Source organism: Nannospalax galili, unplaced genomic scaffold (assembly GCF_000622305.1).
Source record: "Nannospalax galili isolate Female #2095 unplaced genomic scaffold, S.galili_v1.0 scaffold95, whole genome shotgun sequence".
Classification (NCBI taxonomy): Eukaryota; Metazoa; Chordata; class Mammalia; order Rodentia; family Spalacidae; genus Nannospalax; species Nannospalax galili.
In genome coordinates this window covers 2,472,867-2,495,160 of record NW_008342393.1, presented here as the reverse complement: position 1 = coordinate 2,495,160, position 22,294 = coordinate 2,472,867, and the positions used below count along the sequence as shown (strand labels likewise).

The window sequence follows — 22,294 nt, the reverse complement described above, 5'->3', positions numbered from 1 at the left end:
CCACTCAATGAACAATGTGGTCCTGCAGCCTTCAGGTCAGTTCCTCAAAGTCCAATGGGCCACCCCACCCTAAGTAGCTGTTGCTGAGGAAGTTTATTGCCAAAACAAACAGACCTACACAAGGAGACCTTTGTTAGGTACCTCACCCAGGCAGGGGGAACCTGGGATAAGAGAGGCAGACCAGGGGCTGAAGGAATGGAAAACAAGCTCAGGGGTGCTGCTTCTCCCACCTGTTCCCCCTGCCCAGAGCTTTCTAGGTCTTACTAGTTACGTAGTTCATAAAGTCTCCCATGAGGAGCTTGGACTTTCCCTAAACTTGGAGCCCTGCCTGCTGTTAACCACTATGTACAGAGTGCTTACCAAAGGGTGCCTTGGGTGCTGTTAACTATCACACGCACTGCTTATGACAGGGTATCTTGCCTAATCTTCCTATCACGGTGCAGGTGCTGCGCTGCATCTAGTTAACTGAGGCTCAGAGAGCTTAAATCTCTGCCCTAGGCACTTAGTTAACCAAGTCAGAGAGTTAGCCTGTGCATGTGACCCTGTCCCCTTACCCCCAAGCACCTTCCATTCTGGAGTGGCATCTTCTATATGTGGTGAAGGCAGGGAGTAGGCAGGAACAATCAGTTTCCTTCTGCACAATGGGACTCCAGGTGAGACAGGGCCAAGTTCAGGTCTTGGGCTGCTGGGAAGTGAGAACCCCTAAGGGGGCTGTGCAGGCTCTGGAACCAATGGGAGGGGGCAAGCATGCCGGCCTGGAGGGTGGATAATCTCCAGACCCTATTCTGTAGGCACTCCCCACATCAGCCTATCCTGGGGTTACCTACCCCAGATAGGGAATGAAGATGAGCCCTGGGCATAGACTTGTGTTTTGTATCTATTTAGGTGTTTTTTGTTTTTTTTTAAAAAAAATTTTTTAAATAGTTTATTATTTTTATGTGTGTGCATTACCTGCATGTAGGTAAGTGCACCCATGTCGTGCAATGCCCGTGGAGGACAGAAGAGGCTGTTGGATCCCCTGAGACTGGAGTTATGGACAGTTGTTAGCTGCCATGTGGGTGCTAGGATTCGAACCTGGGTCTTCTGCAAGAACAACCAGTGTTCTTAACCGCTGAGCCATCTCTCCAGCCCTGGTTGTTTTTTTAAAGACAGAATCTTACACTGTAGCCCAGGCTGGCTGGCTTGGAACTACATAGCTCAGATTATCCTCAAACTCAGTATAATCCTCCTGCCCTAGCCTCCCAAATTCTGGGATTATAAGCACAGGCCACAACACTTGGTTTATGTCTTACATATGCTAGGCAGCACTCTCCATGGTATATCCCAAGCATATCCACGCTCTACCTAACTGTATTTTATTTATTTATTTATTTATTTGTCTTTTTGAAACAGGGTCTCCCTGTAGCCCCTGGGAGCTGGCCTGGAACTATGTAGACCAGGTTGGCCTTAAACTCACAGAACTCTGCCTGCCTCTGCCTCCCCAGTGCTGGGATTAAAGGTATGCATCACCACACCCAGCCCTAACTGGTATTTTGTTTGTACCTACTCCAGTATTTTGTTACCCCTCTTCCTGAGTGTCTAGTCTCTGGTCTTTGCATGCCCACCCTGCTCACAGCCTCAGAGTGATCTCTGCAGGAATCTTCCAGAGAATCTGTGCATAGGCCCCTCAACTCATAGGCTGGCAGGCTTGAGTGAGATCTGATTGCCCCAGGGAGTCCTGATAGATGCAGCTGCAAGTTTCCAGGAGACCCAGGGAGGAGGAGGAACCAAGAGAACAAGTACGCCAGGAGCTGGGAGAGGCTACAGGGTTATCGACCACAGTTTCACTGGGACACAACCCAAGAGGAGGAAGGGGGAGGCAGAGGAGGCTGCCTGGAACTGGCCTCCACTGCCCAGGAGGGGCCAACCCTGGCCAATAGGCTCCCCCTGCTGGACCCAACCTTCATGGCCTAAAGCAAGGAGTGAGGAAAGTCCTGTGATTTCCCCAGCCTCCTGAGGTGCCTGGTGGGGGTGGGCAAGATGAGGCTAGGTTAAACATTAACATCACACATGACTGGCAGGTTTTTATTTCACACTTGGATGGTAACTAATGGACACAGAACTAAAAGGAGCTGAGACCATGCTCAAAGCTGGGGTCATATACAGCTCTCATAACAGAGGTGGGGTACAGCACTCCTTCATAACAACCCACTTGTATGTACTCATAAAAGTCGCAGTCTGTGGCACAACAGCAAAAAGGGCGAGGTAGGTAAGGATACCCAGCAGGTGGCTACAGGGTCCATGTGCCTTCCTGCTCCCAGGCTTGAGAGGGGATCAGCACAGGAGAGGGTTGGGTTGGGAGGAAGCCTTGTCAGTAATAGAGACTAAAGCACACATCCACAAAGTCAAAAGAAGAGCAGTATCCAGAATGATAAGTTCAAGGCCAACCAGAACAAATAAGTTCTCTGACCCGGCTGAGCCACAGCAAACACTGGGTCTGGCTCCTTTCCATGGCACATCTGCAACTTGACCACTCACTCCATCACTAGAAAGTCACATCAAAAGAGTCACATCAGCTGCCAGCTGCTATCCCCAAGACAGGGCTATTCCAAAACTCAAAGGCAAGGTTGAGAATTGTGGGATTCTTTCTAATTTGTGATTCTCTATGACACTGTCACACTGCTAATTGAGACCCAACTGAATACAGAGAACTCAGAGAGTGGGCCCTGGAGAGGCCTAGATGTCAGGGGTAAGAAGGGAAATGGGCTTGGTTTAAAAGTATTTGAGTTGGGCCTGGTAACACAGGCCTGTAATCCCTGCTACTCAGAAGGCTGAGGCAGGAGGATCTCAAGATCAAGACCTGCCTGGGTTACACAGTGAGTTCAAGGCCAGCCTGGGCAACTTAGTCTCAAAATAAAAAGTAAAAAGAGGCTGGGAATATAGCTTGGTGGTAGAGTGCTTACAGGATGAGCAAGGCCCAGGTTAATCCTAAATCACACAACACACACACACACACACAAATATGCAGAAAGGTAGGCCTGGCTCCCAATCCTTCACTCTCTCTTAGCACTTCTCCCCAACTGTATTTCAGCTGATGATTCTCTAATTTCCTAAGTCCAGAGTCAAGGTGAAAGTCTTTCATAGAGCCAGTCTTCCTCTCCATGGTGGGTCATGGGCCCCAAAGGGGAGTCTCCTGTTGGTAGGCTTCGCCGGAAGACAATGCGGTCATGCAGGCGGTTGGTTTGGCCTTGCCAGAACTCCATCACCTGGGGGTACAGGATGTAGCCACCCCTATGAGAAGAAGCAGAGGTTTATGGTCTCTTCCTCACCTCTCATCCCAAGCTGTCTTCCAAGGAAATACTGGGATGCATCTGATGAGAGTTGCCTGGAGGAACAGATCTGTAATGCCATAGACAGGGCCCCTTTCTGGATGATCACCAGGCACCACTCACCAGTTTTCTGGCTTAGGCACCTCTCGTTCCCTGTAGAGCTGCTCCAGTTCCTCATTTTTCTTTCTCAGGTACTATTCAGGAGGAGATAGAGGAGAAGGCAGGACCAAGCAATGATTCATTTAAGGACTTACAAACATAGGCTCCACAGGACCCGGGCCAGGTATGGGAAACAGATGAACAAGACAGACTGGAGCACTGTCAACAGAAGGGCCAAAGGGGCCCGTTTCCCATCTTCCTGTCTTTCTCCCCTCAAGACACTGTCTCTTTCTCTTTGCCAGAGCAGGAAGGCCCTGGTATCTCCTGGTGACAGCTTCTGGGGATGAGCCTAGGTCCCTATGAACCAAGAGGATGTTGCAGGAGCCCCACTTACCTCACGATCAGGGATCACAGAACTCTGGTGACTGACCACTGCCCCAATCTGGCTGCTCTTGGGGCGGGAGTGGAAGTAGGACTGGGCTTCCTCCTCAGGCAACTTCTTCACAGGGCCTTCCACACGCACCTGCTTGAGGATGATGCTGGCTGAATGATATTTAACAATACCAGCCCTTCCCATCAGCACAGGCTCTGTTTCTCTCAGTTCTTCATTCTACCCACCATTCCAACACTCCTAGCTCCAACTGGACTTTCTAAGAGCTATGTGAGAGACAGAGTGCCCTGGCCTAAGCAGAATACATGCCTAGTCTCAAGGTCTTCCCTTGGTTCATCCATACATTCACCCCAGACCACCCAGCCCACTGGAGCCTGTTTTGGGGATCACTCACCTGTCTGTGAAGAGGTTCCCAGTAGAAGACAAGAGAAGCAAACGGATTAGAGTCCTGGAAATAAGAGAGAAGCCATAGATGGCTATCAAACCAGGAAAAAGATTTCTCCCAGGCCAGGAAAAAGATGTATCCAGCATACAGAGGGGAAGACAGGAGCTAAGCAGCAGAAACCATCAGCAGATGCATTTACTGTCAACATCTCATTTATTTTATTTAAAAAAAAAATTTTTTTTTTGGTCTTTTTGAGACAGGTCTCCCTGTAACCCCGGCTGGCTTGGAACTCATTATGTAGAGAAGGCTGGCCTTGAACTCACATAGATCTTCCTGCTTTTTCCTCCCAAGTGTTAGGATTAAAGGTGTGTACCACCATGCCTGCCTATTTAAAATATTTATTTATTTATGATTTATGGGTATGAGTGTTTTTCACACATGTATGTAAGTACACCCATGCCTACAATGCCTATGGAGGCCAGAAAAGGGTGTCAGATCCCCTGGAACTAGAGTTATGGATAGTTGTTAGCTACCATGTGGGTGCTGGGAACTGAACGCAGGTCCTCTGCAAAAGCAGCCAGCACTTTTAACCACTGACCCATCTCTCCAGTCCTCAACATCTCATTTAAAGCTTCAAGGGGGGCCAGGTGTGGTGGCGCACACCTTTAGTACCAGCAGGGAGGCAGAAGCAGGTGAATTTCTGAGATGACCTGAGTTTGATTGATCCCTGGAACCCAGTAGAAGAGAAAAAACTATGAGTTCCAGGCCAGCCAGGGTTACATAGTGAGACCATATCTCAAACAAACAAACCTCAAAGATTATCTAAAGACAGTTTAGAGGTTGAGGCTAGAGAGAAGGCTCTGCAGTTAAGTGTGCTGGCTGCTCTTGCAGAAGACCCAGGTTTGATTCCCGCACCCACATGGCAGCTAACAATAGTCTGTAACTCCAGTTCCAGGCGATCCAACTCTCTCTTCTGGCCTCTGCAGGCACTGCACAACAGTGTACTTAATATATGCAGGCGTAACATTAATACACATAAAATAAAAATAAATGAACATCTTAAAACATAGAAAATTTTTAAAGAGGTTGAGTAACATGCTGAAGTTCACACAGTAAGTGGTAGAGCTGGGTTTAAGCCAGTTTGACTCTGATGTTAGTGTGTGTGTGAGACACTTGGCCATTTCATTCACCATAGTTATGTTTTGTTTATGTTTTGAGATGGGATCCATCTGTAGCCTAGGCTGGCTGGAATTTGTGGCCATCCTCCTGCCTCAGCCTCCTGCATACTAGGAGGTATGAGCCACCACGCCCAGTTTCATCCATAGATTAAAAAAAAGCAATTTTTAAAAAATGTGTATAAGTAAGTGTTCTGCTGGCATGGAAGTGCACCGGGGTCCTGCAATACCCTCAGAGACCTGAAGAGGGCATCGGATCCCCTGGAACTGGAGTTACAGATGACTGTTGGCAACCATGTGGGTGCTGGGAATAGAACCCAGGTCCTCAGCAAGAGCAGCCAGTGCTCTTAACTGCTGAGCCATCTCTCCAGTCCCATGCATAGATCTTTAGCAGACAATGAGAAAAAGCATGTCTGGGTCGCATGAACTCAGGGAAGGCTGCTCATTTTAGACTCACCGAATGCATACGAAATGCCAACTCCTGGTGCACCTCAGGAGAGGTGCTAGGGATAAAACAGATTAAGAAAGAGATGCATCTTCTACTGCCTTAGTGCTTACTGGGTAGCAGAGGAGACAAATATCAATCATGTAATCACATAAAAAAATGCATAGTCACTAGCTGAAAAACATGGTAGAAAATAAAGCTGCAAATTATAATGCCAGCAAACAGTACCAGAGGCTGACTCAGCATAAAAGCCAAGGAAGGCTTTTGTGAGGAGGCAACATGTGACCTAAAGGAATGGCAGCTGATGATGGAGGAGGGAGTGGTTCCTTTATTTTCGGAGAATGTAAAGGCCTGGAGGCAGGAGGGAGGCTAAGCAGAGAGAGAAGTGGATGGGGTGGAGTGGGATGAGATGACCATGCAGACGAGGGTGGAGGCTAGCCCTGCCAGCCCTGGGAGGATTTCCCCTGACCCTCACCAGCTCTTTTCCCTTCCGACTCTCGTAGTTAGTGAAGAAGCGGAAGCCATCCTTGCCAAAGCCCTTCAGCAGCAACATGCGGGCAGAGGGTTTTCCATCTCTAGGGGCACACAGCAGAGCACCGGGTCAGAACCCATTTCCATGTCCTCACTCCTGACCAACCCCTCAGCTGTGCCCCCTATTCTACACTTGGGTGACCTGTTTCCACCATGGGGTATAAGAGTGATACCACTATCTGAGACTCTGTGGACTGAACTGTGTTCCTCTAAGAGCCTATGTTAAAAGCCTAATCCCCCATGTGACTGTATTTGGAGTTAGGGCCTTTAGGGGAAGCAACTAAAGTTAAATGCAGTCAAAGCGATGGGGCCCTAATCTATAAGACTGGTATCCTTGTAAGAGAGAGACATCACCACAGAGTGTATGTCCTCTCAAAAGTCATATGAGGACACAGCAAAAGGACAGCTGTCTTCAGAAGTTGTCTCCAGAAACCATCCCTGACAGCACCTTGATCTTAGACTTCAACCTCCAGAAGTATGAAAAATAAACTTCTGTTGTTTAAGCTACCCAGTCCATAGGACTTTGCTATGGCAGTCCTGGAAAATTTAAGGCTGAATGAGCAAGGATCATCAATAAAGCAGTGAGCCAGTGCTTAGGGATCACATAAAGGGGCTATGATGGCAGGTCCTCTACTAAGAGCTCTAGGAGATACCCAGAGGACAGTGTAAGAGCCCTGCCTTCAAGCCTGGAGAACAAGACAAGAAGAGGTGAATAAAAGGCTAACAAGAGATTCCTCAAAGGGTTTGACTGATTGTTTAGATCCAACCATTATGCTAGGTTTTAGTAGAGAGAGGGCCTTGTGGAGTAGTCCCGAGACACAGATCCTGAAGGGCAATGGGACTTTGGCAGATGGGAACATGACAGAAGCAAGGGGTCATGAGTGGGTACATCAGGACAGAGATGTATAAGGAAGTGCATTTGATATCGAAGGGGAATTTGGTGATCTGACCTTTGGTTTTCCAGTAAGGGCTGGTTTACTCAGTCTCAGAGCAGACAAGTGACTTGCCTGAGTTCACCCAACATTTAAATAACAGGGCTGGAACCAAAAAGTTGCTGTGTATTCAGTTCAGATCTTTCTAAGCTTTCAACTCCATCTGCACCCACCCACGCAGGGGCCCATGCACACTATGCATACCTGGTGCTAGTAGCCAGACACATGGCATTGGCTTCCCAAATGTCAGGACATTGAACAGCCTCCTCAAACCAGGAAGCAAACTGCTTGATGGGGTCCAGGGAGGTCAGATGAGCCTCCTCAAATGCCTAGGAAGGGAATCTGATTTCAGTTAATACACGTACATAATGCTTACTATGTGCCTGGCACTCATCACAGTGCTTTTCATTTAGTCTCCATAATGATGACCTCATAAGAAAAAAAAAAAAAAAAACATTACCCAGGAAGTAAGTTCTGTGCCCCATTTACAGGTGAGGAAACACATTAAATGGCCAAATAAGTTGCTGAGTCCCCTAACTAGGAAGGAATGAATCAGGGCTTCAGGATGTTGAAGCTCCTGTGTTCTGCTTCATAATTTCTCTTGCAGTAGGGGTTAAGTTTAATGAAAAACTTTTTAACAAGCATTTCTGAAAATGTTCACATACAGCTACACTTAGCAACCCTAGCTCTAGACTTCAATTCCAAAAGAGATCTCCTGGCCCCTAACCTGAGATGGGAAAAGGAGAACTCCAGGTGAGTAGGTACTAAAGATGCTTTTTTCTTTCTTTTTAAAAATATTTTATTATTTTATGTGTATGAGTGTGTTGCCTGCATGTAGTGAGTGCCCCCGTGTTGTGCAATGCCACACAGGTCAGAAGAGGGCTTCGGATTGCCCTGGAACTGGAGTTAAGGACGGTTCGTAGCCATCATGTGGGTGCTGGGAATCAAACCTGGGTCCTCTGCAGCAGTCAGTGCTCTTAACCTCTGAGCCATGTCGCCAGCCCCATTTTTTTTTTTTTTTTGAGATAGGGTTTCATGTAGATTAGGTTAGTCATGGCCTTACTATTTAGTCAAGGATGATCCTGAACTTCTTTTTAATTTTTTTTTTTTTTGTCTTTTTGAGACAGGGTCTCCCTGTAGCCCCAGCTGTCCTGGAACTATGTAGACCAGGCTGGCCTTGAACTCACAGAGATCTGCCTGCCTCTGCCTCCCAAGTGCTAGGATTAAAGGCATGCACCACCATGCCCGGCTCTTTTTTTTAAAAATATTTTCTTTATTATTTTTATTTTACATGCATGATTGTGTTGCCTGCATGTAAGTGCACCCGTGTCATGCAATGCCCACGGAGGCCAGAAGAGGGTGTCAGATTCCCTGGAACTGGAGTTACAGATGGTTGTTAGCCACCATGTGGGTTCTGGGAATTGAACCCGTGTCTTCTGTAAGAACAACCAGTGTTCTTAGCCACTGAGCCATCTCTCCGGCACTCAACTTTTTAAATATTTATTTTATTATTTTTAATTTATGTGTGTGTAAAAATGTCTGGCATGTGGGGGTGCCCATGGAGGCTAGAGGAAAGTACTGAACCTCCTGAAGCTAGAGTTACAGGCAGGTGTGACCTGCTAGACATGGGTGGTGGAAACTGAACTCAGGTCCTCTGGAAGAGCAGCAAGCACTCAACTGCTGAGCCATCCACCATGTCCACTTTATCTGAAGCTAAAGGATGGAACCCAGGGCCTCATGCATACTAAGCAAGCACTCTCTCAACTAAACTACATCCCAACTTCCACTTCCTTATTATTATGTACCCTGTTTTGTTTGTTTGTTTTGGTTTTTCTTTTTTAGAGACAGAATTTCATTATGTAGCCCTGGCTAGCCAGGAACACTCTATGTAGACCAGGCTGGCCTTGTGTTCACAGAGATCCACCTGCTTCTGCTGGGATTAAAGGCCTGCACCACTCTGCCTGTGGACTAACCCTGTTTTATCACTGTTGTAAGCACTTTATAAATACTAGCTGTTGAGATGACTCAGTAGGTAAAGGTGCCTGATGACCTGAGTTTGATCTTCAGGACTCACAGTGGTGGAAGGAGCAAACCAACTCCTACAAGCTGTCCTCTGACCTCCTCATGTGCACGCACGCACAGCAAGCAAGCAAGCGCGCACACACAGGGTGAATAAAAATGTAATTTAAAAAAATACCCAAATCCACAGCATCCTCGTTAAGTGGGGATTATCACTTTACAAGTGAGTCATCAGGCCCAGAGAGGATAAATTGCCCAAGGTGATACACTCAGAAAAGGCTGGGTTCCAACCCAGGTGGGCTCCGGGGTCCACACCGCTTACCACTGCAACACATTGCCTTTCTTATATCCATGTTCCCCCTGAGCCCCTTTCCAGGGGTTGTTTCTGAAACCTCTTTCTCCCATCAGGGTGACCCCTCAAGCCCCAGGGCTAACCCTTCAGTAGATGATACCCCCCTTCCCCCGCGTCGGAGGCACCTCTTGGTCCCCACGATAACTCTTGCGCATCGGTCCCAGGTCCATGACCGCACCGCGACCGCACAGGTGACGGAGGTAGCCCGACCACTTCGCAGGTCGCCGGAACGTCACAGTGACGCCCAGCAGCCCGCACGTCATGTAAACAGCCAGCCACGTGACTCGCCTGGCCCGGGGTTCAGCTGGGTTCGGAACCAATTTCTCAGCCTGAGAGTCTAACCCTGGAAGGAATGATTTGCTAGTGGCCCAGACAAGCTAACAAGTCCTGTTCTCGAAGCCAAGGAGTGCCCAGGATCAGCCAATAGCTGTCCAGGATCCGAGGAGGGAGATCGACGCTGAGAGGTCATTGGCTGGAGTTTTCCGGAAACGAGGCCAATGAGAGCTCGAACAGAGGACCGCAGCAGCCAATAGGCACCTCCTCCGGGGGCGGGAGCAGAGCGACAAGGAAATGCTGTCACCGCTGTTAGCACGCACGTGGAGGTTTGTTAAAGGTACAGGGACGTCTGCGGCCCAGGCGGGGGGAGGGGAGAAGTCCACACCCCCCCCCCCGGTCCCCGGAAGGAGTGGTCAGTGGCTGGCCTTTCGTAGGTGACTTAGGGCGCGAGACACCTCCTGGAAGCGGAGGTTGGTGGACTGAGGAAGGAAAAAATGGAAGTAGGGGCCAGGCTCTGAGGCGAGGTGATGGGGGACACAGAGATAAAGAGGCAATCTGATAAGGGGAAGAAATTGTGGCTTGAGAGTGGGAGAGGTCGAAACGACTTGCGGACCACACAAGGATAGGTACTGTGGGGTGGGTGTAGGGGGAAACTCTGAGGACCGGGAAGGTGCACTGGGGTCAGGAGACTCCGAGGTGAGAAGGGAGTCTGCTAAATGGGAAGAAGAATGAAATTTGGAATTGAGTTATTTCAGACCAGAATGGTCTTCCCTTATGAGCTGGGAGCTGACTCCCTGGTTTTGCCTGGTGTTAGAGCATACCCCTGCCTTTCCTAGGGGTTTCCCTTATCCTAGGGCGCCAGAGTTTATACTAGCCAATGGTCTGGCAGATGGAAGGGCTGTCCAGGTCCTTTCCATTTTGACTTTTTCTCCTGTTTCACATTTTGCCCTTCCTTAAGTAGTTCTTGGGTGAATGCCAGCAATAGCCAAGGATACAGGGGAACAGGCAGAATAACTCTAGGCTGTGGAGATAGGGCTGAGAAATAGGAAACCCCATCAGTGCTTGGTCCAGCTTTGATGTGGCTGGGACAGCCTGTCGTAGGGATGATGCTGTAGTCCAGGTGTCCACCAGCATTTGAAGTGGGAGCTCCAAGAGTCATCTAAACAGGCACCTAGGACTCTGTCAGGTAAGGGAACCTCTTGGCCTGCCTAGTTGCCTACATTGAGTACCTGTCATCATCATGCGTCTCAAAAAAGAAAGAAGATAAGGCTTAATTATGTTAATTGATTTATGCATTCTCCACTGGTTGGAATTTTTTGTGCCACCATTGTTTTCTTCCATCTGCATGATGGAGAGAATTGTCTGGTCCCTGCAGTTGACCTAAGTAAATAGTCGATGCCTTCATAGGGTCCTGCTCTTCACATGCCTGGGCTACTACTACATTGAAGCTAGATTCTTTTCCTTTAAATGTATGTGTGGGTTTTTTGCCTGTATGTATTTAAGTGCACTTGTATTGTGCCATGCCCACACAGGCCAGAAGAGGGCGTCGGATTCTCTAGAACTAGAGTTAACCGTTGGAGTTATGGATGCATGCGTTTAAGTGATGGGAATGGAACCCAGGTCCTCTGCAAGAGCAGCCAGTGCTCTTAACCACTGAGCCATCTCTTCAGCCCCTGAATCTGGATTTTTATAGGTACTGTAGGCTTCAAAGACAAGAGATTGAGTCACACACCTGTGACTCCAGCACATGGGAGGCTGAGGGGGAAGATCATGAGAAGACCAGCCAGGCTGCATAGTGAGATCCTGTCAAAACAAAACAACAACAAAAAGCCATGAGTGGAGCAGATGTGCATTCAGGTATCCCATCCATTCAAAAACATTTGTTAACTTCCTCTAGACAAAGCAGTGAGCTAGGTCTGACAGTACTAAAAGTGAAGGCAATGGCACAATTCCTACCCACAGGATCAGATCTACCAGCTAAAGAGGTACAGGCGGTTAACATGTTTCTGTAAGGTAAAGGGAAACAGACCCAAAGGGGAGAACCAGTCCAGAAAGACTTCATAAAGGGAGCTGACAATGGATTTGGCTGAAGGAGTGTTTGCCAGATGGACAATAGAAAAGGCATTTAGGAAGAGGGAAGATGGCCAGTAACGACATATGTACCTGGAACCTTGGAATAGCGCACTGCTGCTGGAGCCAGGGAATGAGAAACAGGTCAGATGAGCAGGCAGCCACTCGGTGCTCCTTGCTGAAGACCTACCATGAAGGTGGCGGGGGGGGGGGGGCGTCTTTTAGATACAATGGTTTTAATTCTTTGTCTTATGACACTGTTGACCCAAAAGTCTAATGCAGGGGTTGGTTGTTATTTTTTTGTCAAAGACCATTTAGGGGCCAGGTGTGGCAGACTGTATCCTCAAGCCAGATACCTGGGAGGCTGAGGCAGGAGGGTCATAATTTGAGGCCAGCTTGGGCAGCTTAGTAAGAATCTGTCTCAAGAAAAAGACTCCACTAAGGGCTGGGGATATAGTTCACTGGCAGAGCACTTGCCTTGCATACACTAGGCTCTGGATTCCACCTCCAGCACTTCAGAAACAGACAAGGTAAAGCAGATGGAGAAAAAAGTGCTAGTTTCTGACAGCCTCTCCCCTCCTTGACAGTTCAGCCTGTCAGCCTCCCAAGTGCAGCTGATTCCCTTAGGTCCCCTTTGTCTTGACCATAAGTAGGCTTGTGTTGTGCTTTTCTTCTTGGTAGGATTCAGGGTCTATCACAAAGCAGCCCTGCTGTACATAACCAGAGGGGAACCAGCTGTGAGTTGCAGCTTTGTTTTTCTGAGTGAGAGAAATGCATTTTTTAAATTGTACTGCTTTTTCTTAAATGCTTTGCCATCCCATCCTCCAAACTTTGTAATATTATGTTTTCTTGAGAAAGGCTTAAATGAATAAGCAATGCCTTGCAAAATTGCATTACACAGAGAGCTACACTGACTTCTTAAGATAAAACAGCAGTTTGTGTGGGTGCAGAGCATTGCCTTGCCTCCTTTCTCATAAAGTTTTTTGTTCTGTTTTGTGGGTGGTTTTGTTTTTATTTTTTGTGTTGTGTTGTGTTTTGTTTTGTTGTTTTGTGACAGGGTCTTCCTGTAGCCCCAACTGGCCTGGAACTTGCTATGTAGACCAGGGTGACCTTGATCTCACAGAGATCTGCCTGTCTCTGCCTCCCAAGTGTAGGGATTAAAGGGCATGTGCCACCATACCCAGTTACATTTATTTTCTTTCTTTTTTAAATTTATTTTTATTTTATGTGTGTGAATGTTTTGCTTGCATGTATGTAAGTGCACCTGTGTGTGCAATGTCTGATGAGGCCAGAATAGGGTGCCAGATTCCTTGGAATTGGAGCTATGAACAGTTGTTAGCTGCCATGTGGATGCTAGGAACCAAGGCTGGGTCCTCTGCAAGAGCACCCAGTGCTCTTAACTGCTGAACCATCTCTCTAGCCCCTGCTTTTTTTCTTAAACCATCTTTCATCTAACTATCTGATTGGATTATTGATTTGAATTTTTGTTTCAGTGATGATTAGATTTGTATACTGGAATCTGGCTCTGGTGAGAAGCAGATGATGAGGAAGGGAAGGTGAGGCTGGTGGCTGGGAGTTGCTGGGAGCAGCTGGAGTGTCTTGAGTGGAAGCTGGTGGGAAGGGGGTCAGGGACACGCCTAATGCCTAGCTATTGGGAGAGGGCGTAGAGAGGAGGATACTCAGTTCCCCAGGACTGGCTTTAGGCTACATAGATGGTACTGTTTATCAATTGGAGAAGGAGGTTTGGGGGACTGATTAATTAGACCTGTTAAGGGTTTACAGGACACCCATGTTCAATCTGGTTAGAAATGGAAGCTGGAGCTTAGGGGAGAGGTCTGGGGCCGATGATACCAATTTTATATCATGAGCCTCCAAGATGGTACTTGAAGCCATAGGGAGGCTGAGTTTGTGTGAGAGAAGAGATCTTTGGAATTAAGGAGGATGGTGAGGAAAGAGAGAAGTCAAGGAAGAGTGATAGTGATGCTGGGGAGATGGACCCTCCAGCTTTCCAGGATAGAAGAGGAAATGCCAGGGCGCAAAGGTGTGCTGGGAGCCCTAAGCTCAGGAATTCTCTATCTTGGGATGAACACAGCTTAGAGCAACACCAGAATATTCAAAAGGATATAGTTTGGCTTCCTGCCAGCAGGTTGCTGCGATCTCAGTAGGTTATCAGGGGGCCTAGAGTCAGGCTGGGTCCTCAGAGGCTTGCTGCGGGTGGGACGAAGGGAAACTGAACCTTATCGGTGTTCTGCCTGTGGGGTTTTATGGTTAACCCCTTCCACCTGCACCTGGGTGGTTTCCTAAACCGTGTCTGTGGTGTTTATACATGTAGCGGGTATTTCCCGTGAGATTGGGAGTTTCTTTATTGGAGGTGGAGAGTATACTACATGTTTTACTTTCTGTGGCTCCTTCAAATCCTCGCTACCAGATGTGCTTAGGAAATGCTCATCTGTAGTGTCATCTGTAGTGATTAAGCTTAAACTGCTTTTATTAAGCTTCTTTGTAGTTGGGTGCTATACTTAAAGAATAGGGTTCTTGGTTTTTGGCACCCACCAGGAGCAGGGAGAGTATGCTCATTGATTAGAGGAATATTAGTTACACACATCCCCAAAGGCCAAGTATTCTATATCCATCTCATTCCCCAACTGGTTGCTATGGCAATTAGAGTAGGCCACAGGCAGTGGGCTGACAGCTGGGGGGTGGGTTCCCTGGTAGGCCCAAAGGATGGGACCTGGTTGCTTCTTAGATTTGGGAGAAAATCCTGATCAGTGGTTGTGTTTGGTTTGCTCTCTGATGAATCTCAATTCTCTTGCCCAGGATCCCTAGAAGCAGGTGTTCAGCCCTCCTGTCTGCACCCTGGGTTCCTGTCAGCCCAGCACGGTTCGCCTTTTCACAGTGTTCTGTCTTCACAGTCTTCCTGCAGTTCCTTGAGGATCCCCTTTCCTAGAAAACCCAACTGTAGGACTGTGGACACAGGTCAGTGGGTAAGCATGCTTGCTGCATAAGCATGAGGACCTGGGCTCCCTCCCTGCACCCACATAAAAAGCTGGGTGTGGCTGCATGAATCTGAACCCCAGCGCTGGGTGTTGGGGGTGGGGTGAGGGTGGAGACAGAGACAGGAGGGTCACTGAGCTTGCTGGCCGCCAGCCTAGCTAAAAAAAAGTGCCAAGTGCCAGGTTCAGGTAGAGACCTTGTTTCAAGGTACCAAGATGGAGAGCAGTAGAGGAGGCCACCTGACATCCTCTGGTCTCTCCATGTGCATGCTCATGGGTGCACACACTGCATACACGTGTACACACATGCATATACCACATACCATGCACATACAAAAAAAGGAAGGAAAAAAGAAAAAGAAAACCTAACTGCCACCTGTCCTGTGATTACTACAGTTCCTAAAGTGGCTTTACCCTAACTCCAAAGACTGGTCAAGTCACAATGGTTGCTGGCCCAAGGCAGGATCTCACCCTGAGTTTGGTTCCTGTAATCTGTATTCCATTCACCAAGAGCCTTGTAAGTGGCAACCTTGTGTGAGCTGAAATGAGGGGCAGGATGAAGGTGGGTTGTGGCTAGCAAGCTCTGCCCCAAGCCAGAGCCCTTGCCTCAGGTCATCTCTGGACTCTTGAGGTTCTGGTTACCTGACTGATGCTAGTCCACTCTTCATAGGCTGTTGCTATGTAATTTACTCTGTCAAACTGGTTGTGTAATTTTTTTTTTTTTTCCTGTAGTCCTGCTGACCTAGACCACACTGTGTAGACCAGGCTGGCCTTAGCCTGACTCATGTCAATAGCCTGACTCAGTCCCCTAAGTGCTGGGATATAGGCATGACCTATCCCACCTGGCTGAAGAGGTGGCGTTTGTTTTGTTTCAGTACTGGAGGTTGAACCTAGGGCCTCACTCATGCTAGGCAAGTTCTCTACCACTGAGCTGCATCCTCAACCCTCTTTTTACATTTTATTTTGAGATTAGGTCTCACTAAGTTGCCAGGATCTACCTTGAACTCATTTTGTAGCTCAGACTGGCCTTAAATCTTCAATGTGGGCTGGAGAGTTGGCTCAGCAGTTAAGAGCACTGACTGCTCTTGCAGAGGACCTGGGTTCTATTCCCAGCACCCACATGGTCGCTACGAACTGTCCTTAACTCCAGTTCCAGGGGAATCTGAAGCCCTCTTCTGACCTCTGTGGCAATGCACGACATGGGTGTATTCACATACATGCAGGCAATACACTTGTACACATAAAATAAAAAAATATATATATTTTTTAAAAAACCTTCAATGTTCTTGACTCAGCCTCTCTGGTAGTTGGGATTACAGACCTGCACCCCTAGGCTTGACTTAGTTCTATCTTCAAGATTTTTGTAGCGTGGGGAATTAAAGGAATCTCTACCACTCTGGAAATGATGCAGCAGGTTGGTTTGGAGATAGGACAGGTTGACTTTGGGCAGGGGGAGTTTTTCCAAGGATAGTCTGTATTGGAAGGCCTCTGCCACAGACCCTTTTGCCTGCTGGGGTAAAGGAGGATTCATCTGATTGTGTTTGTTTGTGTATGTTTGCCTGAGATCTGAGGTGGGGCTGCCTCCTGAATCCTGTGTGTGAGGGGGAATGCCTGCCTCTCACTCATTTCCCTACCATCACCTGTGGAGCCCAGGGTATCCCTCACTGTGACTAAGCTTATAAGCTTTGGACCAGTCTCCACAGGGGCTCCCCAAGATGGTGAATGAAAGCATCTGTCTGTGGATAGGGTATAAGACTGAAAGGCCCCTGAGCAGGCACTGCTGTACATGCCTCGAAGACCTGGTACTAAAGAGGGTGAATGTAGCCCTGTCTGACTTCAAAGCCTTGAGGACTAGGGAGAGGCATAAGGAGCAGTCACCTTGAGCCCAAGCTTAGTTAACATCATTGTTCAGCTTCTCTAGACCCTGGAGGTTAGGAAGAGATTGTTTATTTTGTGGTACTGGTATTGAACCTATGCACATTAGGCAAATACTCTACCAACTGACGTACATCTCCAGCTCAGGAAGACACTAAGTTGATTTTATTATTTATTTATTTATTTATTATTTTGATAAAGGGTCTCACTATATAGCACTGACTGGTCTGGAACTCACTATGTAGACCAGGCTAGCCTTGAACTCACAGAGATCCACCTGGCTCTGCTACAAGGCGGTTAAGTTTATTGCTTGGATTTGCCTTCAGAAGTGAATCTTTCCCACCCCCTTCACTAGGGGAAATAATCCAGGTGACTGGGCTAAAGACCTGCAGTCCTAAGAGTAGGCCGAGCAGACAAGAGGCAAAAACATGATGGGCAACTGTGGTACAGATGACCTAAGGAAGGAAGTGGGTAGAGGAGGAGCCATAGGTTGTCAGGACCTCCCTTAAGCTTCTGGGTGTAGCTTGCAGATTGTCATGTTGGATGTCAGATTGTCATGCAGGGCACATCAGGTGTCTGGTAGAGGCCTCTTGCTCAGGAGAGGGTAGGCCTAACAGCCCTGGCTGCTGTAACTCTCAGCTAGAAGATAGGTTAAAACCAGATGAAGGCCCATTTTTTCACTGAGTCTTTTTTGTATGTGTTCATGTGTACATGGGTGTGTGTGCAGGTGCACACATGTGGAGGCCAGGGGTCAACTTTGGGTGCTATTACTTAGGAGCCATACACCTTGTTTTTTGAGACAGGGTCTCTCTTACTTGGACCTGGAGCTTGCTGATTAGGGTAGGCTGGCCGACCAGAGAGCCCCAGGGATCCACCAGTCTCTGCCTTCTGAGCACCAGGATTACAAGCACATGCCACCAGGTACAGCTTTTTATGTAGGTTCTGGGGATTAGACTCAGGTCCTCACACTTGCATAGTAAACACTTTACTGACTGAGCCATCTCCCTGGGTCTGAGTCTTTCTACTCCTGGTTCTCATCATCACTAGGTAAAACTCAGGCATCCCACAGAGACAGAAGTAGTCAGCCATAGCTTGTGAACCTGCGTGTCTCCCTAAGACAGGAACTTCCATTTCCCAGCCTGGTCTTCTGCCCAGATGGGGCTGGTCGCTTCATTTACAAAGGAAGCCAAGGAGTCAACCCCCAGAGAAGAATAATTCTTATGCTTGAGGCAAAGTATGACAGAAAGAGGCCAGTTGGTTACTGTGTCCCTCTGTACTACCAACTCTTCAGAATACAGCAAGGCCTTCCCCAGCTGCCAGAGCTGCAGTGAGATGCAGGGCCAGGGTTTTTCCAGCTGTTGGTCTAGAACTGCCTGAAGGACTTGAGAATGTGCAGGAAGGATCACATTGCTGCTGACAAAGAAATGATCAAGGGCAGAGAGTCCAGCCCCATTTGAGATCCATGTCCTTGGCTGGCACTGCAGGTGGCTGGCAACACAGAAAAGAGTGCAAGGGAATGAATGGATGGTGCAGAAGTCGCTGAACTCCTTAGCAGGGCTGTGGTCCTGGCTGGCCTAGGGTGACAACATGCCTGGGGCAGATTAACCTCTTTCCTCCAGCCTGGCTGCTCCTCAGGCCCCTGAGGCTTACACACTAACTCCAGTCTTAAATATGCATAAATCACAACCCGACTTCTGTCTTTCTGCCAAAATGAAAAAGTCCCCACACAATTTCAGATCTATAGCCCTACTGAAAACCACTGGAAACCCCAAGACTGCCCTCTGAGATGCTGGGCCAGGGGATAGAAGAAAAGTAGAATCCAGGGCCAGCCAGGACCCGCTCTCAAGAGAAAGCTGGGCTCCAAGGCCTCTTGCTGCCAGGCCCTATGAGGAACTGTCTTGGACTTCCACCTTGGAAAGGATTCCTGGCCCTTTGGGAACTGCATTTTCCCTAGATTCAGTCTTCTGGGCTAAGGCCCCTTGGCTTGTCTTTGTTAGCTTCTTACTTAGGGGCTGTGAGGCAAAGGCTTTCTCCAAGGCCAGGAAGGAGAGTGTAGCAGTTAGCTTGCCTGCGCAGGAAGTCCCTTCTACAACTTGCCTCGGGTAGAAGTAACATTGGTTTGTGGAAGAAAAAAGCAGAAATACTTACATTGGCCTCTGGCCTCAGAAGGTCCCCAGAGGTGCTCTGAGCACTCTTTCCCATTGGGATCATGGCCTGGATTTGCTAAGTGAGGACTAGGAGGACAAGGTCTTTTTAGAGTACACAGCTCCCTCCTTGGGAGCCCTCACTAAGACCTCCAAAGGAAGAGACAAAGAAAGCCCAACTGCCAAGAGCAGACTTTGCCTCGGGCAACTCAGTTTATTAGCAAGAAAATTTTCGTCAGCCCAGCACTGACCAACAAAGTACATTGTTAATAAAGGATAACAAATCTGTCACTTAATTCATAAAACATACCTCAAGCAGTTACAACTAAAAATAAAGTTGGATTTTTGTTTAATTTAAAAGCCTCAAAAATAACAAGCAATATGTTTTAAAACGTTGTAGACACAATCGTCTATTATACAATATACACTGTACACAGTAGAGCTTGGGCGAGCAGTGGGAGAGATGGGGGGGGTCAGAATGGGAGGTGAGTCCAGGATCTGAGCTGAAATGTGTCACTTAGAAAGGAGAATTGCTGGAGTGAGAAAAACTCATATGCTCATCATTGCCCCCCAAACCCTAAACTGAACACAAGCATGGGGAGGTGACTACCAAAGAAATGAAGAGGGAGCAATTCAATAAAACGTCTTTAAAGCACACACATACACAGTGTTCATCATCTGAAGTAGAGAGTATAAGGCAACGTTCTCCATAGAAAATAGGGAGTGGGAGGAGTCCGCCGGCATCTGACCTTTCAAATAGAAAGTTGGAATGTCTGGAGGAGAGCCGTGGCAGGGCTGGGCAGTGGAGCGGAGGCAGCCTCCCAAGCCTCCAAAGTGGGTGCCAGTGGGAGACTGGTTACAGGGCCCCAGGGCATCCCTAGTGGCCAGAGAAGGATGTGGTTGAGAGGAACAGGGGGCACAGGATGGGGGCATGGCACAATGGGACTCCGGCAGTGTTGGGGCAGGGAATGGGGTGGGGGCTCACTTTGCTCCTCGACGGAGTGAAATGCATGTTTTTCCTTTGGAAATAAGGGTCCCCATGCGTCCTGGTTTAGAACGTCTCATTGGGCATGGCCAGTGTCCATGGCCTGAGCAGGCTGAGGAACTCATGGTGAGAAGGGAAGGGCAAGGTAGCGCTGAGGGCCTTTGGAAGAAGGTGAGCACAGGACCAGAGCCCTTCCTGTGGGGACACAGCCACATAACAGGAGTTGGGGTGAGGGTGGGTCCAGGGCATTTGTGGGCACCTGTCCCCCATGGGCCCTGGCCAGACAGATGGGGGGATTCCATCTTCGGGGCCTCCTGCCTCAGTTGGCCTTACAAGTTCTTCGTGACTAGGTGGGTCTTGTAATGCTTGGTGAGGTGGTCACTTCTCATGAAGCGCTTCTGACACTGAGCACACTCAAAGCGCTTGTCCCCTGGGGAGAGGAGATATCTGTTACCCATGAACCCATGTATAGATACTACCACAGCCCCCAAAAGGAAGAACACGTGTGAGGGTCCTCAAAAAAAAGTTGACTTGGCCTTATCTCCACATCACATTCTGCATACAGGTTTCCTCCCTGTCTGTCTCACTTCCCTGACCATCTGACCTTCCAGTCGACCTTGCTCCAGTTCCTTGTTCCGTGCCCAGGCTCTTGGTGCTTGATCCTCTGTCTGCTGGCTTCATTCTGAACTATGTCCCCTGGACTTGGAACCTTGATCAACATCCTCCTCCTTGCAGTGTAACATCAGTAGCCCTGAGCACCCACTGATTCTGGACCACAATGACCCACCCTCTGTCGGTGCTTTCTCTATTGCTTCTGAGTCAAGTAAGACCTGGCCAGGAATCACAGGTTCCCTACTTCCAATCTCTGCTCACCAGGCCTTCACTGCAGTTGGTATGTGTTGGAATCACTGGGCATGCCTAATACCCTTCAGGTCATTTTTCTCTAGTTTTGCCTGTATTTGTTAGTACATTAAAGCACAGAACTATGAGATCAAACCCATTATATCAAAGCAGGCCTGGCAGTAAGCCAGGCATATTAGAGTATGCCTATAATCCCAGCATTTGAGAGGCTAAAGCAGGAAGATGGTAATGAGTTTAAGACAAACCTGGACTATATATAACAAGATCTTGTCTCAAAATTTTAAAAAAAGCTAGGTGTGTGGTGGTACACTTGGGAGGCTAAGGCAAGAGGATTGCTTCAAGGCCAGCCTGGAATACAGCAAAATCCTGCTCCCCCCCACCCCCAGAAAAAGATAAAAAGAAGGTTGGGAAGCCAAGTAAGATGGTTCCCATGTATAATTCTGAGTACCAGAGGGCTGAGTCAGGAAGATCACAAATCCCAGGACAGCCTGATAAATCATGAGAACCTATCTTAAAAACAAATGATGGGCTTGGTAGTGAGGGCCTCGGCTGGAACCCAGCTTACCTGTCACCAGCCACTTCTCTAAGCCTCAATAAAATGGGCATAAACTAAAGTACCTCTCAGAGGCCATACCAGGATTAATTGAGGTTATCTGAAAACCCTAAAGACTATGCCTGGGACACTTCACCAGTGCTTAGTAGGTTTTGTTGTTTATGACACAATCTCACACTGTCCAGGCTGACCCCAAAGTCCTGATCCTCCTGCCCTGCCCTCTCACTGCTGAGATTATAGCTGGCCAGCTTTAGTACTTGCTAAACAGCTCTGCAGATGCAGCAGAGGTTGTCAAGGCTGTGTGATGCAATGACCTGACTCTGGGCAACAGTGCAATGCTTTGAAAGAACTCCCTGGGTGGTCTGGCCGATGTAGCCTTGCCTAGCATGGCAGCTGCAGAACAGGAAGGAAAAATGCAGAGGGCAGCAGAAGGGCGTGGGGAAGCTGACCTGTGTGGGTGCGAGCATGCCGCTGGAGTTCGTCGCTTCGCGTGAACCTCTTTCCACAAAAGAACCAGTTGCAGACAAAGGGCCGCTCGCCTGTGTGCAGGCGAACATGGGCCCGGAGCAAAGATGTCTTCCGGAACGTCTTGCCACAGTCAGGGATGTGGCACACATGCTTCTTCTTGCCCTGCTCTCCAGACCTGAGGGTTGAGAGTAGACGAGTGAATAGGAAGAGGAGAGGGAGGAGGGAGAAGATGGGAAGGAGCAGGATGGGATTGAGAGGGGAGGAGATCAGGTCAGAGAGCACAGAAAAGATGGGAGGCAAGAAGATAGGGAGTTACCAAGTCCCTCTGGGTCTGGGCCAGCTTTTAGCCCTGGGCAGCTATCCCTTCCACTAAGGGACTTGGGAAGGAGAGCAGAGGCCAGGCTGCTGGTTTGGCCCCAGCCCTTGAGTTAC

The 22,294-nt window shown here is 48.4% G+C and overlaps 2 protein-coding genes and 1 long non-coding RNA gene across 15 annotated transcripts in view; 1 reads left to right on the top strand and 2 right to left on the bottom strand.

Annotated features, from left to right (window-relative positions):
• Positions 1 to 2,043: 2,043 nt before the first annotated feature.
• Pnpo (pyridoxamine 5'-phosphate oxidase) lies at positions 2,044 to 10,055 on the bottom strand. 2 transcript variants are annotated; one of them, XM_008838264.3, is made up of 7 exons: positions 9,763 to 10,055; positions 7,471 to 7,595; positions 6,279 to 6,378; positions 4,193 to 4,246; positions 3,802 to 3,930; positions 3,432 to 3,502; positions 2,044 to 3,270 (listed from the first exon to the last, which is right to left on the bottom strand). In XM_008838264.3, exons 1-7 carry the CDS (start codon positions 9,898 to 9,900, stop codon positions 3,102 to 3,104), a joined length of 786 nt encoding a protein of 261 aa, XP_008836486.1. In that variant the 5' UTR covers positions 9,901 to 10,055; the 3' UTR covers positions 2,044 to 3,101. The 2 variants fall into 2 exon arrangements, with proteins under 2 accessions (XP_008836486.1, XP_008836485.1); XM_008838263.3 differs by having other exon boundaries at positions 3,802 to 3,933; positions 9,763 to 10,040.
• A 124-nt stretch (positions 10,056 to 10,179) lies between these two features.
• The window catches only part of LOC103738332, a 41,026-nt gene continuing 28,911 nt past the window's right edge, over positions 10,180 to 22,294 (top strand). Inside the window, exons 1-3 of one of the 9 annotated variants that reach the window (XR_003850379.1) lie at positions 10,180 to 10,250; positions 11,607 to 11,770; positions 14,801 to 14,967. This is a non-coding gene — a long non-coding RNA (uncharacterized LOC103738332). Of the gene's footprint in view, positions 10,251 to 10,299; positions 11,100 to 11,606; positions 11,771 to 13,479; positions 13,540 to 14,800; positions 14,968 to 22,294 lie in introns of those variants that run through there. The other 8 variants (XR_003850380.1, XR_607438.3, XR_001872564.2 and 5 more) reach the window with 8 other exon arrangements.
• Positions 19,185 to 22,294, bottom strand: part of Sp2 (Sp2 transcription factor) — a 34,300-nt gene continuing 31,190 nt past the window's right edge. For all 4 annotated transcript variants that reach the window (XM_008838260.3, XM_008838261.3, XM_029566047.1 and 1 more), the window contains exons 6-7: positions 21,844 to 22,037; positions 19,185 to 20,410 (exon numbers count right to left, since the gene is read on the bottom strand). In XM_008838260.3, the coding sequence (XP_008836482.1) occupies positions 20,310 to 20,410; positions 21,844 to 22,037 (295 nt within the window). In that variant the 3' untranslated portion in view covers positions 19,185 to 20,309. The remainder of the gene's footprint in view (positions 20,411 to 21,843; positions 22,038 to 22,294) is intronic.